This window comes from Podarcis raffonei, chromosome 17 (assembly GCF_027172205.1).
Source record: "Podarcis raffonei isolate rPodRaf1 chromosome 17, rPodRaf1.pri, whole genome shotgun sequence".
NCBI lineage: Eukaryota > Metazoa > Chordata > Lepidosauria > Squamata > Lacertidae > Podarcis > Podarcis raffonei.
In genome coordinates, this window is record NC_070618.1 from 14,580,520 (window position 1) to 14,596,372 (window position 15,853).

Consider the following 15,853-nt stretch of genomic DNA (forward strand, 5'->3'; position numbering starts at 1 on the left):
ACTCCCCATCCTTGCTCTGATGAAACTTACATCCTTGGAGGCTGGTTTTGGCTGAAGAAGAAGAGAAGGAGGAGGAAGGTAGCACCAGAGAAAAAAAGATGCAAAATAGTAGTAATAGTTGTTTGTGAAAGAAAATGCACTATCTAGATCCCAGCACAATTTAAAACGAACTTCAACACAAGCAGCATTTTACATTTTGGCTTGGTGGACTTAAAAACAAAAAACAACAACCAGTATTTTGCTTTGCTTTGTTTTATTAAACTAGCTATATGTTAGAGAGGATGGAATCAGATAAGACAGAACTTTAAAACGCAATTATATTTATTGCGCAATTGTCTTTTCTTGAATTGGAATATAACTGTTGTGTAACAAATGTAACTTTCTATGTGGAAAAAAGAATATATATATTCTTTTTTCCTCATAGAAAGTTACATATAAATATGTTCGGGCTGCCATATTTCAAAAAGTAAAAGCCAGGACACCCAAAAATTGTCGAGTTCTTTTTAGGAAGACTCCAAAATTGTTGAGCTCTTTTATACAAAAAACACGAAAGCGCCACCTTTCAGAAATTCCCCCTGGACATCAGTTCCACCTTTTGATATACCGGTAAAATGCCCTCTTATTGTTCTGCTATTTAAAACATAGCATCGTCTGGTCCTATCTTGTGTGGCATCCAGAATGCAAAACAAAACATCAAATGGTTAAAAACATTGGCTTGGACTGTTTTCTAACCTGGGATTATGGTTTGTTTTCAGCCATCATGACCCATCAGTTTCCAGCCCTATCTCCGGAACAGAAGAAAGCCCTCTCAGACACAGCTCAGAGGATCGTGGCCACAGGCAAAGGAATCCTGGCCGCAGATGAATCTGTTGGTGAGTTTTTAAATCACTAGTCAGTAAGACTTGTTTTAAATCACTAGTCAGTAAGTCTTTCTTTCTTTCTTTCTTTCTTTCTTTCTATTTGCAGACTCATTCTTGCTGGTATAATCTTAAAATTTACCACCAGGAGAAGGTTTCGTTTTTGGAATAATAAATTTTCAGAGTAGTTTTACAGTTATATCAAAAATTACAGATTTGGTTATACTATTAGAAACACATACACAGATAATTATGAAATTATTGTGAGGTTTAATAAGTTAACTGTTTATATTTAGACAACTTTTTTGCTGTACTTCGTTGGAAGGAGAAAAATGATCATTTCCTTAATAACATATGAACAATTTATTTAACTAGAGCAATAACATTATAGCATATGTATCCATGTTTGTTAACTGATGAGGTTAAAGGGGTTTGTTTGTTTTTTTAAAAAAAAACTTAGACCGAGTTTTAGCACACATGAAAAACTTAAAACAAATCCTTATTTCCTGAAGAATAGCCTTTGGACTATAATGGAACTTAAATAGAAAACTATCTTTAGAAAGCTTTTTCCTCCAAAAGCATTTTATTTTTAAAAATCTGATTTAAATTTTAAAAATCCGATTTAAATCAGAAAATCCGATTTAAATTTTAAAAAATCTGATTTTTTTATTTTAATTTCTTGAAATAATTGATTTTTATCCACCCTGCTTTGCTATTTGGTGGCTTTTCACAGGTACTATGGGTAACCGGCTGCAGCGCATCAAAGTGGAGAACACCGAAGAGAACCGCCGGGCCTTCCGAGACATCCTCTTCTCTTCCGACGCCTCCATCAATCAGCAGATAGGGGGTGTCATTTTTTTCCATGAGACTCTCTATCAGAAGGACAACACTGGCAAGCTCTTCCCAAATGTCATCAAGGACAAGGGCATCGTGGTTGGAATCAAGGTGAATATCTTGTCCACAGTTAACTGTACGAAGGCCGAGAGGTCCGACCAGTGTCTTCACACTGGAGAGCCAGTGTGGCGTAGTGGTTAAGAGTGGCAGTCTTGTAATCTGGTGAACCGGGTTCGCTTCCCCGCTCCTCCACATGCAGCTGCTGGGTGACCTTGGGCTAGTCACACTTCTCTGAAGTCTCTCAGCCTCACTCACCTCACAGAGTATTTGTTGTGGGGGAGGAAGGAAAAGGAGAATGTTAGCCTCTTTGAGACTCCTTCGGGTAGTGATAAAGTGGGATATCAAATCCAAACTCCTCTTCTTCTTCTTCTTCTTCTTCTTCTTCTTCTTCTTCTTCTTCTTCTTCACCTCCCATTTCTCCTGTCTCTGCACCTCGAGGGCCGCCTTTCCCCACATGAACCAAACTGGACACTGTGTCCCATCATCTGAGAACTGTCTCCATGTGTCCTCTCTGGGTTCAGCGAGCAGCGACATGAGAACGGGCCTTTTCGGTGTTGGCTCCGCCACTTGTAGAATGCTCTCCCCAGGAAAGCATGCCTTGAGTCATCCCGATCTGTTGCTTTGCACCAGGCAAAACCTTTCTATTCACCCAGCACTGAATTGGGAAGGTAACAAGTTGTGCCTGTGGCCTCTTTGTTGTGCTCATTCTTTTAAGTGGGATAGGTAGGATGTCACAGAGATGTCAGTTAGAAGGGACCCCAATGGTCATCTAGTCCAACCCCCCGCAATGCAGGAATCTTTCGCCCAAATCCATGACCCTGAGATGAAGAGTCTCATGCACTACCAACTGAGATAGGTATCTTTTTTTTTCTATCTACCAACTGAGCTATGCCAATTTAGGATGTGTGTGTGTGTGTGTGTGTGTGTGCACAATTTAGGTCTTGTTTTACTGCTGTTATTCGTCTTTAAGGCTTTTTTCTTTTTTATCATTACACTTTGGTGTAAAAAGCGACTTACTGTTTTTATAGCAAGGGCCTGTGGTAGCTCTATTTTTTTTAAAAAAATATTATTATTATTATTTACATTCATATACCCCCTTTAACCTCCAAGGATCTGTGGCTCCTCACAACAACCCCCTGAGGTAGTTTAGGCCAGTGTTTCCCAACCTTGGGCCTCCAGCTGTTTTTGGACTACAACTCCCATCATCCCTCGCTAGCAAGACCAGTGGTCAAGGATGATGGGAATTGTAGTCCAAAAACAGCTGGAGGCCCAAGGTTGGGGAACACTGGTTTAGGCTAAGAGATGGTGATGGAACCAAGGTTAGCCAGTGAGCTTCATTGCTGAGCGGAGATTCGAACCCAGCTCTCCCAGGTCCTAGTCCAACACTCTTAACCATTACGCCACACTGGCTATGAAAGCAGGGATAGTGTGACATATAGGAGTATTTGGTGCTAACACCTTCATAGTCATTTGTTGGTGCGATTTAGACAGAAGAACATAGGTTATGCAGTGATGTAGCTCAGGCTTCTTCAACCTCAGCCCTCCAGATGTTTTTGGCCTACAACTCCCATGATCCGTAGCTAGCAGGACCAGTGGTCAGGGATGATGGGAATTGTAGTCTCAAAACATCTGGGGGGCCGAGGTTGAGGAAGCCTGATATAGATCATATAAATGAGGTGTGGGGAACCTTTGTTCCTGCTGGCGTTGTTGAGCTACACCAGGCATAGGCAAACTCGGCGCTCCATATGTTTTGGGACTACAACTCCCATCATCCCTGACCACTGGTCCTGTTAGCTAGGGATGATGGGAGTTGTAGTCCCAAAACAGATGGAGGGCCGAATTTGCCTATGCCTGAGCTACACCTTCCACCTGCCCAGGCAAGCATGGCTAATGGTCAGCGATGGTGGTAGTGGTAGTTTAGCAACATCTGGAGCCCCAGAGGTTTCCCGTACCTGACATTGATCAAGCATATACCAGAGCATTGCATGTATCAACCAATCTACAGCTTAGATGCAATGGCCCTGTACAGTCAATCTGGGAACGTTTTGCTAATGCTTGTGTTAAACTTCCACAGCTGGACAAAGGCACAGCTCCATTGGCAGGAACGAATGGAGAAACCACCATTCAAGGTGAGATATTTATTTCCTCTGAACCTTGAAATATGAGAGAGTGCGTCAGTTCCAAACAGAATTTGTTAAAAATTCTGTTGATACCACATCTGTCGGCCCAGGATACCTGAAGGGGCGTCTCCATCCCCATCGTTCAGCCCAGACACTGAGGTCCAACTCTAAAGGCCTTCTGCAGGAAGTGAGGTTACAGGGAACCAGGCAGAGGGCCTTTTTGGTAGTGGTGCCAGCCGTGTGAAAAGCCCTCCCTTCAGATGTCAAGGAAATAGATAACTATCTGGCTTTTAGAAGACATCTGAAGGCAGTCCTGTTTAGGGAAGTTTTTAATGTTTCATGTTTTATTCTGTTTAATATTCTGTTGGGAGCTGCCCAGAGAGGCTGGGGAAACCCAGCCAGATGCATGGGGTATAAATAATAAATTATTATTATTATTATTATTATTATTAGCATTAATAGGATAAGTACGGTAACTATACAACTTTCCAAAGACATCTGAAGGCAGCCCTGCATTAGGAAGTTTTAAATGTTTGATGTTTTATCGTGTTTTTAAAATTCTGTTGGAAGCTGCCCAGAGTGTCTAGGGAAACCCAGCTAGATGGGTGGGGTATAAATAATAATCATAATATTTCATAAAATGTAGACACTGCTTGATTGTGTAAAAATGAAACTCCCTCAAAGCGGCTTGCAAAATGATAAAACCATAACATTAGGGGGGAAATTACGAGAAGTTAAAATTCTGATTAAAATGCACGCTACTTAAAATGCAGCCTTCTACCCTTGGGATAAAGTAAAGGGTAAAGGGACCCCTGACCATTAGGTCCAGTCGTGGCCGACTCTGGGGTTGTGGCACTCATCTTGCTTTACAGGCCAAGGGAGCCGGTGTACAGCTTCCGGGTCATGTGGCCAGCATGACTAAGCCGCTTCTGGCGAACCAGAGCAGCACACGGAAACACCGTTTACCTTCCCACCGGAGCGGTACCTATTTATCTACTTGCACTTTGACGTGCTTTCGAACTGCTAGGTTGGCAGGAGCAGGGACCGAGCAACGGGAGCTCACCCCGTTGCGGGGATTCGAAATGCCGACTTTCTGATCGACAAGTCCTAGGCTCTGTGGTTTAGACCACAGCGCCACCCGCAAATCTTCTAAAAGCCCCCATCTTTCCTCTCTTTTTTGCCTTCAGGTTTGGATGGCCTTGCTGAGCGCTGTGCCCAGTATAAGAAGGATGGAGCCGACTTTGGCAAGTGGCGTGCTGTGTTGAAAATTACAGATACGACCCCCTCCACTCTTGCCATCCAGGAGAACGCTAATACACTGGCACGTTATGCCAGTATCTGCCAACAGGTATACCCTCTCAATAACTCAGTGTTTTCCTGGCAGCTTGGTGGTGGGAGGGTGTGGCAGCTTTTGGGAACCTTTCCCTATGGATATGAACTTAGAACCTAGTTCATCTAGATGCCCATTACATTTTCACTTGAATCTTCAGCATGGACTAGTGCCCATCGTGGAGCCTGAGATCCTGCCTGATGGAGACCATGACCTCCAACGGTGCCAGTACGTGACAGAAAAGGTAAGGGTGGCATCAGAAGCTCACCATGTTCCTGCACCACAACGATAATGTCAGGAGAAGGTTGGCAAGAAGTCACACTGTATTAGTGAAGCTTCAAGGAAACACAGCCGGTTCCGGAGGCCAGGCCTAGTGAGCGCAGCAACTCATCCCAGTAGGTCTCTGCCATCCCACAGCTCCTCCTCCCTGAGGTCCTTCCCAAGCGATCTGAGGCTCCATTGCCTTGTCTGTCTTTGCTCTGTCCTCTTCATACCTCTTCTAGTTCTGGGAGACCAGGGGAGAGGGGAGCTGGTCGCAGCAGGATTCGCAGCATTCTTACCGCTGTTGTGGCATATAAAAATATCCTTCTTTTATCACTTGGGATATCTGGAGTAAGTAAACCCAAAAGAAATGCTTCCGGCTTTTTAACAAACATTTGTCCAAACATTTTCTTTTCAGTTCTTCATAGATACTATCCCAAAGGTTTCTGATTTTCTTACACCGCCACCACATATGCAACATTGTTCCTTCTGCACGCTTATACCTCCAACATTTATTTGAGTTTGTTTTATACAACTTTGCTAGTTTACTAGGTGTCAGATACCACCAACCTCGGCCCTCCAGATGTTTTTGGCCTGCAACTCCCATGATCCCTAGCTAGCAGGAACAGTGGTTAGGGATGATGGGAATTGTAGTCTCAAAACATCTGGAGGGCTGAGGTTGAGGAAGCCTGCTGTAGAGTAACTCTGCTTAGAGGTAGTAATCCTGTACACCCTTACTTTGGAGTGCACCCATTTGAATAAAGTGGGACTACTCCTACACATGTATACTCAAACATGTTTCACCCCAACTTCTTCTCGTGTCCCAGGTGCTGGCTGCTGTGTACAAGGCCTTGAATGACCACCATGTCTACCTGGAAGGAACATTGCTGAAGCCCAACATGGTGACTGCGGGGCATTCTTGTCCCAAGAAGTACACCCCCGAAGAGGTGGCCATGGCCACAGTGACAGCTCTCCATCGCACCGTCCCAGCGGCTGTTCCAGGTCATTCTTCAGCCCTTGCGATCTGTCAGGGTTTTCCTTAAGGGTGTGTCTGGGCCTCCCTGATCTGCTCTTTACCTGATTTACAGATGTGTGTCCATTGCATTTGATTTGCAAAAACACTTTTGGTCACGTTGCTGGCTGCCAATCGACCAGACATGGGAAGAGACTCCGTAGAATAGCCTCTGTCACATCCATGGCGTACACTGAAAACACTTTTAAAGCACATGGCTTCTGCCTAAGAACTGTAGTTTGTTAAGGGTGCTGGGAATCTTTGGTAAGCTACTGTTCCCAGGATTCTTTGGGGAAAGCCATAGGCTTTAAAAGGATGGCACGGATCAATTGACATTGAATAACACAAATGTTCTGTCTATTGACAAAGGGCTTTATTAGCTCAGCCTCATAGGCAAGCCACCACTTAATAATAATAATAATAATAATAATAATAATTTATACCCCGCCCATCTGGCTGAGTTTCCCCAGCCACTCTGGGCAGCTCAGAATTTCAAAAACTTCCCTAAACAGGGCTGTCTTCAGATGTCTTTTAAAGATAAGATAGCTGCTTATTTCCTTCACATCTGAAGGGAGGGCATTCCACAGGGCGGGTGCCACTACTGAGAAGGCCCTCTGTCTGGTTCCCTGTAACCTCACTTCTCGCAATGAGGGAACTGCCAGAAGCCCCTTGGCGCTGGACCTCAGTGTCTGATCTGAACGATGGGGGTGGAGACGCTCCTTCAGGTATACAGGACCGAGGCTGTTTATCCTACAAGTCACGTTCAGTAAGAGGAATGCCATTGTTAAAATGAAGAATCAGAAGAATCTCTGTCTCTTTTCCATTTCCTCTGGAAAGTTCTTTTCTATTTCTTTTTTCTTATCTCTCTCTCTCTCTCTCTCTCTCTCTCTCTCTCTCTCTCTCTCTTTCTTGTTATGTTTTTAACTCACTTAGATTAATGTTGGGCAAAAACATCTTGGCAAATTAAGTCTTCAGTCTTTATGGTAATCTTGCCTTCTGATTCAAACTGCAGGCATCTGCTTCCTTTCTGGGGGCCAAAGCGAGGAGGAGGCTTCCGTCAACCTCAATGCCATCAATCTCTGCCCTCTGCCTAAACCTTGGAAGCTGACTTTCTCCTACGGGCGGGCCTTGCAAGCATCGGCTCTGGCTGCCTGGTCTGGGAAGCCTGAGAACAAGAAGGCTGCCCAGGAGGCCTTCTGCAAACGAGCAAAGGTAAGAGGAGAAAGAGCCTGAGCTCAGTGGTAGCCAGCCAACTTTGCCACTGAAAAGATCCCAATCTCCGATTTCATTTCCAAGGAGGGCTGGGAAATATGCCCCTCTCTCAAATCCTGAAGATCTGCTGCCAGCTGGTCTAGATCAGCGGTAGTCAACCTTTTTATACCTACCGCCCACTAATGCATCTTTCTGGCTGGTAAAATTTCCTTCCCGCCCACCACTGCTCAATGGAAGGAGGATTCAGCTTGTGCCGTACAACCCCCTACCGCCCACCTAGAATCCAGAAACGGCCACTAGTGGGCAGTAGGGGCCAGGTTGACAACTCCTGGTGTATAAAATTACATGGTTTGACTTGGTATAAGGTAGTTTTTCCCTCGCCTTTGAGGACAGTATAATTAAAAGAACCAGTGCAGAGAAGTACGGAGAATAGTGTTAGAGGGAACTGGGCCAGTACTTGATTAGAACCTAGTACACCTTGCCTGTGGTACTTGGGCATCTTGATAAAAGTTAAGTTTTTAAGTGAATGCTTAAAAGCCAACATGTGGGTGCAGTTAAAAAGTTAACTGAAAACAGGTAAATCATATAAAGGTAAAGGTAAAGGTACCCCTGCCTGTACGGGCCAGTCGTGTCCGACTCTAGGGTTGTGCGCCCATCTCACTTAAGAGACCGGGGGCCAGTGTTGTCCGGAGACACTTCCGGGTCACGTGGCCAGCGTGACGAAGCTGCTCTGGCGAGCCGGCACCAGTGCAGCACGCGGAAACGCCGTTTACCTTCCCGCTATAAAGCGGTACCTATTTATCTACTTGCACTTAAGGGTGCTTTTGAACTGCTAGGTGGGCAGGAGCTGGGACCGAAAGACGGGAGCTCACCCCGCCGCGGGGATTCGAACCACCGACCATGAGATCGGCAAGCCCTAGGCGCTGAGGTTTTACCCACAGCGCCACCCGCGTAAATCATATAGGTATCACCAAAAGGATTGGGACTGGTTGCTGCTGTCTTTAGAGCACACACCCAAACATGGGTTTTCTTGCTGCATAATGTGTGAGATTGCCCTGATTCCCAGTTTGTCACAAAGTGCTTTTCAGGAGCAGAGAAAGAAAGAAAGAAAGAAAGAAAGAAAGAAAGAGAGAGAGAGAGAGAGAGAGAGAGAGAGAGAGAGAAAGAAAGAAAGAAAGAAAGAAAGAAAGAAAGAAAGAAAGAAAGAAAGAAGTAATAGATTTAAATTGTGTATGGACTAGTACTCAGTCTCCACTGATTCTAGAAAAAAATTTGGATTTACATAGCTATGGTGTTTGGTTGTCTCTCTCTCTCTCCCCCCCTTTTTATTAAAAAAAATTGACCAGCTGTTATTTTTATTTCCAGATAAATAGCTTAGCCTGCAGAGGTCAATACGCCACCTCTGGGAAGACCGGCGGAGCAGCCACCCAGTCGCTTTTCACTGCCAGTTACACATACTAATTCAGAAAATGGTGCAGCTAGCTTGCCCCTCTTTGCAGCTGGTAGGAGATCCAAAGGGAAAACATCTCACATTACATCCCCATCAGAAGCGGCAAATAAATGGATTGGAATAAAAGGTCCCACTGCACACTTCTAATCCTTCAGCACAAAGTTAAAATAACTTCACTGCATCTACACATTCCAAAATAACTTGACAGGTCTTACGGAACCATCCTTCACTGACTTTAATCCTCTCCTTGGACAGCTGGTTTTGTTTTGTTTTTTAAAGATGTCTCCCATAGCCAACTGGGGAGCTGGATACTGCCCTTGTGTTTTTTCTCCACCCCTGATAACATTGCCAGCTGAGACAGAACAACAGCCAAGAGAGAGAGAACATGAAACACACTCTTTAATCCATAATGTCTTCGATGTATAAACTGTGAATCAATTTCCTGCCAAAGTGAAATAAAAATTGATAAACTTTAACTGTGTATTTCCATTTATTTGCCCTCTCATGGTATTTTTGTTGTGGCATGTCAACTATTCCTTTTTAGAGTGTTTCCAGGTGATCTGTACATTGAGCAGTATTCCTGCTTTGTTTGCTGGCAAATTAGATTGATTTACTTAATTAGCATTGTGACGTTAACATGTGAGAGTGCTGGAGGTGAAATAGTTAAACAGGTTACCCAATCAGAACCCAGGGGGGTGGAGTCAGAGGGACTATAAAACCAGCTCTGGGAGGGGTGAAGGGAGGAGTTTGTTGGGTAGTTGGTTGGAGTGGAAGTGAATTGGGATAGAGTCTGTGAGTAGGCTGAGTTAGTGTAGTGAAATAAGCTGAGTCAGGAACAGTTAGGAGCTAGGAAGACAAATAAATATCTGAGAGGTGGTTTAGTGAGTGAGAGCAGGTAGCAGAAGTTACAGGTCTGGATAGGCACCCCATGATTGTAATTGACCGATACCGTTTATGAAACCACATGCTTGTTAAACTGCAATAAATAAACAGAAGTTTATGTTCCAATTTAACCCTGACTGGACTCAGTATTGTACCAGGTAGGGCCTGGGTGGTGGCAGCAGGAACTAAAGTGGTGGCACAGGGATCAATAGACAGTGGAACGTCCAGGGACCCTGTGTGATCGCTACAAGCATTCCTTCTTGATTTGCATGTGGAGGGATTAAATGACATCGCATCAAAGCAAGGATTAGCCCAAACTTTTGGGCATGTTTCCCATCACTTATTGCAGAAGTCCCAGCTATAATTGTGCAACTGGTATGCAATTGACTTCCAGGCTCTTGCTATATTTGAGCGGGAGTTAGAAAAAGAGAGCTCTTTTTAGGGAGCCAGTCTTCACAAGCCCCAAGCACTTGGCTTTTGTACCCAAATGAAAGTGAGGCCAGCATGGGATGTCTTGCACATGAGTCAATGAAGGAGGTTTCGTTGGGCTTCCGGATCAGCGGAGAACCACCACTTCTGCCTGCTTTTCTACCATCTCTCTTTCACTATATGTAAGGTTTGACACCTAGACAGCAACAGCCATATCATCAGTATCAACAGCCAGCAATTTCCTAACAGATAAAAGAGGGAGCAAGATAAAAGATAACAGGTAAAAGAGTAAGAACACTTTACAATATTTGCACCCCACCTTTCTTTCTTCCAACCAGCTCAGGACAGCTTACATGGGGCTTACATGGACATGGGGGGCACTATGGTCTAAACCACTGAGCCTCTTGGGGTGCTGATCAGAAGGTTGGTGGTTCGAATCCCTGCGACGGGTTGAACTCCCATTGCTCTGTCCCTGCTCCTGCCAACCTGCAGTTCGAAAGCATGCCAGTGCAAGTAGATAAGTAGGTACCGCTGTGGCGGGAAGGTAAACGGCGTTTCCATGCGCTATGGTTTTCAGTCAGTGTCCCGTTGCGCCAGAAGCAGTTTAGTCATGCTGGTCACATGACCCAGAAAGCTGTCTGTGGACAAACACCAGCTCCCTCAACGTGAAAGCGAGATGAGCGCCACAACCCCATAGTCACCTTTGACTGGACTTAACCGTCCAGGGGTCCTTTACCTTTTAACATGGGGCTTCTTTATCTTATTCTCACAACAACCCTTTCAGATATGACTGGCCACCTGATGAGCTGCAGAGGGATTTGAAATTAGCTCTTCCTGAGCCAATATTCTTGTCTTTTCATAGAATCATAGTTGGAAGGGATCTTAAGGGTCATCTAGTCCAGCCCTCTGCAATGCAGGAATCTTTTGTCCAACGTGGGGCTCAAACGCAAAACCCTGAGATTAAAAGCCTTAGGCTCTACCGACTAAGCTATCCCAGCTACCACACCATTGTGTCTAACCCCCAGTTCAGCAGTACTGATCTGCCTCTGTTCCCTAGCCCCCTACTGATTTTGGTGGCAACAGATTTTTATTTTATTTCTTTAAAAAAGTAGGCACAGTGCTGAAATGGGCAAATCCCAGCATCAGATCAATTATTTCAATGAGTGGAGTGGACGAAATCCCCTCCATAGCCAATCTCATTAGCTGAGGATGGGCAATGTGCATTTCTTATTTTTATTCACTTTACAGGTGGTGGGGAGACCGGTTTATCCGGTGCTGCGGCAACCAGAGGCAGCCCAGCCAATCACACGAGCCCTACTTGACACCTCCCTCCATGCCTTAAACTACAAATCCCACAAGCCTCAGCGAGGCGGCGACTCGCGAATGAGAGGCGGGAGGGAAAGTAAACCCTCCTCATCCCATGATGCAGCGGGCTCCGGGAAGTTCGTCCTCCCTTCCCAGCTTCCGTTTTGCTTCATTTGCCCTCAGGAGGGCGGTGTTCTCCGAGCGTGTTCCGAAATGGCAGCTTCCGCGGGTGCCTTGCGGGTCGTCAGGCGGGCCGTCGGCTTCCATCCACGCAGGGCGCTGTGGGGAGGCGTGAGGTGAAGTAGTTGGCGCAGGAGGCGCGAGAGGCTCCCCTCGGGAGGGATGGGGGTTTTGAGCCCACCCAGGGCTGGCCGTGGGCAGGATTGCAGGGGGTTGGACTAGATGTCCCTTGGATCCCATTCCAAACAATTCTATGATTCTAACTCGGGGTTTCCTTTAACCGGCTTTCAGGCTTCTTGCATTCGATTAAGTGTCTGTTTCAGTTATTTTGGCTCAGCCCCAGTGGGCAGTTTCCCCCCTCCCCAATTTCTTGTCTCCACGCCTTTGTGAACCCGAAGGCTTAAAAGGGGGGTTTAAAACGCAATGCTAATAAAGGGAAGCTTGAGCTATTTGGGATTGCACATGGGGAGGAAACGTATCGCATGCCCTCCCGTCATTTCTCCGATAGAAATAGGAACGTCCTCCTGTTGCATAATGTTAATAAGGTTATTATTTATACTCAGCCCATCCGACGGGGTTGCCCCAGTCACTCTGGGCGGCTTCCAACATATATAAAAACATAATAAAGCATTAAATACAGTGGTACCTCAGGTTAAGTACTTAATTCCGGAGGTCCGTTCTTAACCTGAAACTGTTCTTAACCTGAAGCACCACTTTAGCTAATGGGGCCGCCTGCTGCCGCCGCTCGATTTCTGTTCTAATCCTGAAGCAGAGTTCTTAACCCAAGGTACTGTTTCTGGATTAGCGAAGTCTGTAACCTGTAGCGTATGTAACCCGAGGTACCACTGTATTGGAAAACTTCCCATACAGGGCTGCCTTCAGATGTCTTCTGAAGGTTTTATGGTTACTTATCTCCTTGGCTTGGGGGGGGGGGGAGGGGTCGCATAACTCCACATCCTCCAACATTTCTCTGATGAAAATAGGGATGCCCTAAGGAAAAGCGAGGGACGCGGGTGGCGCTGTGGGTAAAAGCCTCAGCGCCTAGGGCTTGCCGATCGAAAGGTCGGCGGTTCGAATCCCCGCGGCGGGGTGCGCTCCCGCTGCTCGGTCCCAGCGCCTGCCAACCTAGCAGTTCGAAAGCACCCCCGGGTGCAAGTAGATAAATAGGGACCGCTTATCAGCGGGAAGGTAAACGGCGTTCCGTGTGCTGCGCTGGCTCGCCAGATGCAGCTTTGTCACGCTGGCCACGTGACCCGGAAGTGTCTCCGGACAGCGCTGGCCCCCGGCCTATAGAGTGAGATGGGCGCACAACCCCAGAGTCTGTCAAGACTGGCCCGTACGGGCAGGGGTACCTTTACCTTTTTAAGGAAAAGCAGACCATTCTGGGATCAAATAGGGACATGTGGAGGGTCTGCTATCAACCCCTACCTAAACTATTATTGGCACCTGTCTGCCTCAAGAGACAATGGAGACACTGCCTCTCTGCCTGGTCAATGTGTATGGGGGTCCTGGGCTGCCCAGACAACAAGACTCCCCCCCCCCACCCTCGGACTCGCTGATGTGGTCCAAAGGAAAGCAGAACAATACGTTTGGCACTAGCTTGGCTGCAGGAGTTGCTGGAAGGAGATATCCAACCATCTTTTGGATTCCACTCTGGACTTGTGTAGGGTTTACTCCTTAGCCTTTTCTTCTCCCAGAGATGTCCTGCAAGATATCCCTACCTAAACAGAGGTGTTTTAGCATAACAAAGAGTCTAAGAACTGGACATGGGAGTCGTGGGTTCACATTCATACGGAGGTATGCAGTCGGTCATTCTTAGGCTGAGAAGAGTCCCATATTCGTAATAAGGCTAGTGTGTGCAGGGATTTCGGGCTATAATGTAAACCTCTTGTTCGTAGATGACAAGATTTAAATATTTAACACTCTATTAAAAAGTGGTGTTCTGCCTCCTTTCAGCAAGGAGACGGGAGGCGACCCTGAAGCAGCAGAGCCAGTGAAAGAGGAGCCAGCCCTGGTTTGTCCTCCACCGCAAAGCAAAAAATACCTCCCTCCTGAGGATCTCCAGTCTCGCCTAGAGTCTCGCATCAAAGAGATATTTGGATCCTCGGTCTCCAAGGACTGGCAAGAAGCATCATTGGGAGATAGTCGTTTAAAATATCTTCTGTTGGCACAGCTGGCGACAGATCTAGGCCGTGCTGTCCCTAATTCCCAACTCCACCAGATGAAGAGTGCCAGAGATGTCTTGGCTTTCTACAGCACGCCTGTGAAAGACATATCAAAGTTTGATGAGTTAAGCACGCTGCAGCTGCCCTCGAACCTGAAGATCCGGTGGCAGTACTGAGCTGTGGAGAAACAGGATGAAAACACCGTTCTGAACTCTTATCTGTATAGCAGCATCACTGTGGGCACAGATAGGATTTTGATTTTATTTTACCACATTTCCAGAGTGGTTTACTTCCTCTTCACAAATGTTCAGTTGCAATAGTGACTTGGTGAGAGAGATGTGCAAGCATCAGGCTGGTCACTGTTGAAGTAAATGGTAAACATTGGACCCCCATCTCTCTTTCAATTGGTAACCTTGTCTTGTTTGAAAGCGAAGAGGAGAAATAGATATCAGCAAGCAGTTGTGCATGCTAAGCCATTTTGTCCGCATAATTTTGTGTGTCAATAGCTTGATTAAAAATAATCAGGAAAGACAGGTAATGAAGAAAGTGATGGGAATAGTTGTTAAAAAAATAAAATTGCCGCAACCAGTCTCCATATATATGTGTGTGTAACTGCTCAGCAACATTTTGGGTGACTGCCATTTGCTCTGTGTGGGTGAAGCTTTCCTGAGGTTTATATAGCCTTAAAACTGGTTGTCTCCATCTAACGTGGGAAGTATGCATGAATTGCTCAAGAGTTATCTATTTTGTTGTTTTGTGGCAACTGGACGTGGTTTGAATACAACTCAATTCACAGGTACTTTTCACATAGGCTACTCTGTTCATATATCCAGTTCGAAAGGGAGGCAATATCCTTGACAGTCCCGTAGTACATTAATTTTAAATTTCTTCATCTTCTCTTATATATTTCTATCTGACGGAGATTACCATGGAATAGTCTTCTAAGTGTCTAATGATGATAAGTTGGTAGACATAAGAAACTGGCACTTGTAGATGCTGGCACAGGCAGACAAGACAAGGATTCCTGGATATTCCCGTTTCACCCCAAGGGGCTTCATCATCTGTGTGTAGTTCTAAATCATATAAACATAGACACTTTGTAATATATTATTCAATTGAATTTGTGTAATATAGGCATTCTAGTGGCTTTGGAATCCTATCCACAGCCATCCCTTGAGGGGCTCGAACCACCAACCACCTGATTAACAGCCAGACACACTTCCCACTGTGCCACAAAATTTCTGTGAGCAAATGCAAAAATACGCTTAACTAAAATTCAAATAGGGGACACGGGTGGCGCTGTGAGTTAAACCACAGAGCCTAGGACTTGCCGATCAGAAGGTCAGCGGTTCGAATCCCCGTGATGGAGTGAGCTCCCGTTGCTTGGTCCCTGCTCCTGCCAACCTAGCAGTTTTGAAAGCACATCAAAGTGCAAGTAGATAAATAGGTAGCGCTCCAGCGGGAAGATAAACAGCGTTTCCGTGCGCTGCTCTGGTTCGCCAGAAGCGGCTTAGTCATTCTGGCCACATGACCCGGAAGCTGTACACTGGCTCCCTCGGCCAATAAAGCGAGATGAGCGCCACAACCCCAGAGTCAGCCATGATTGGACCTAATGTTCAGGGGTCCCTTTACCTTTACCTAAAATTCAAGTAGGAGAGATTCAGTAAGGACAATTGTGTTCTGCTGCTGTGGCAGCAAAGACAGAAGAGTCACCCGTGACATTCTGAGAAACCCTAGTATCACTTCACAAGAATGT

General features: G+C 45.8%; 2 protein-coding genes across 3 annotated transcripts in view; both read left to right on the top strand.

The window, feature by feature from the left end:
* ALDOB (aldolase, fructose-bisphosphate B) overlaps positions 1–9,592 on the top strand; it is a 166,936-nt gene extending 157,344 nt beyond the window's left edge. For both annotated transcript variants that reach the window (XM_053371633.1, XM_053371632.1), the window contains exons 2-9: positions 756–872; positions 1,591–1,802; positions 3,826–3,880; positions 5,059–5,219; positions 5,362–5,445; positions 6,290–6,464; positions 7,487–7,686; positions 9,052–9,592. In XM_053371633.1, coding sequence (XP_053227608.1) covers positions 761–872; positions 1,591–1,802; positions 3,826–3,880; positions 5,059–5,219; positions 5,362–5,445; positions 6,290–6,464; positions 7,487–7,686; positions 9,052–9,147 — 1,095 coding nt within the window. In that variant the 5' untranslated portion in view covers positions 756–760 and the 3' untranslated portion in view covers positions 9,148–9,592. The remainder of the gene's footprint in view (positions 1–755; positions 873–1,590; positions 1,803–3,825; positions 3,881–5,058; positions 5,220–5,361; positions 5,446–6,289; positions 6,465–7,486; positions 7,687–9,051) is intronic.
* Positions 9,593–11,910: 2,318 nt separating this feature from the next.
* Positions 11,911–14,696, top strand: MRPL50 (mitochondrial ribosomal protein L50). Its single transcript, XM_053371637.1, has 2 exons — positions 11,911–12,048; positions 13,889–14,696. Exons 1-2 carry the CDS (start codon positions 11,966–11,968, stop codon positions 14,271–14,273), a joined length of 468 nt encoding a protein of 155 aa, XP_053227612.1. The 5' UTR covers positions 11,911–11,965; the 3' UTR covers positions 14,274–14,696.
* The last annotated feature ends 1,157 nt before the right edge of the window (positions 14,697–15,853 follow it).

What these genes read in the sequence shown, in the direction of transcription:
- MRPL50 (XM_053371637.1), top strand. Translation starts at nt 11,966, where the DNA reads ATGGCAGCTTCCGCGGGTGCCTTGCGGGTCGTCAGGCGGGCCGTCGGC. An exon ending in GCGCTGTGGGGAGGCGTGAG is followed by an intron (nt 12,049 to 13,888) that starts GTGAAGTAGTTG and finishes GCCTCCTTTCAG; the next exon opens with CAAGGAGACGGGAGGCGACC.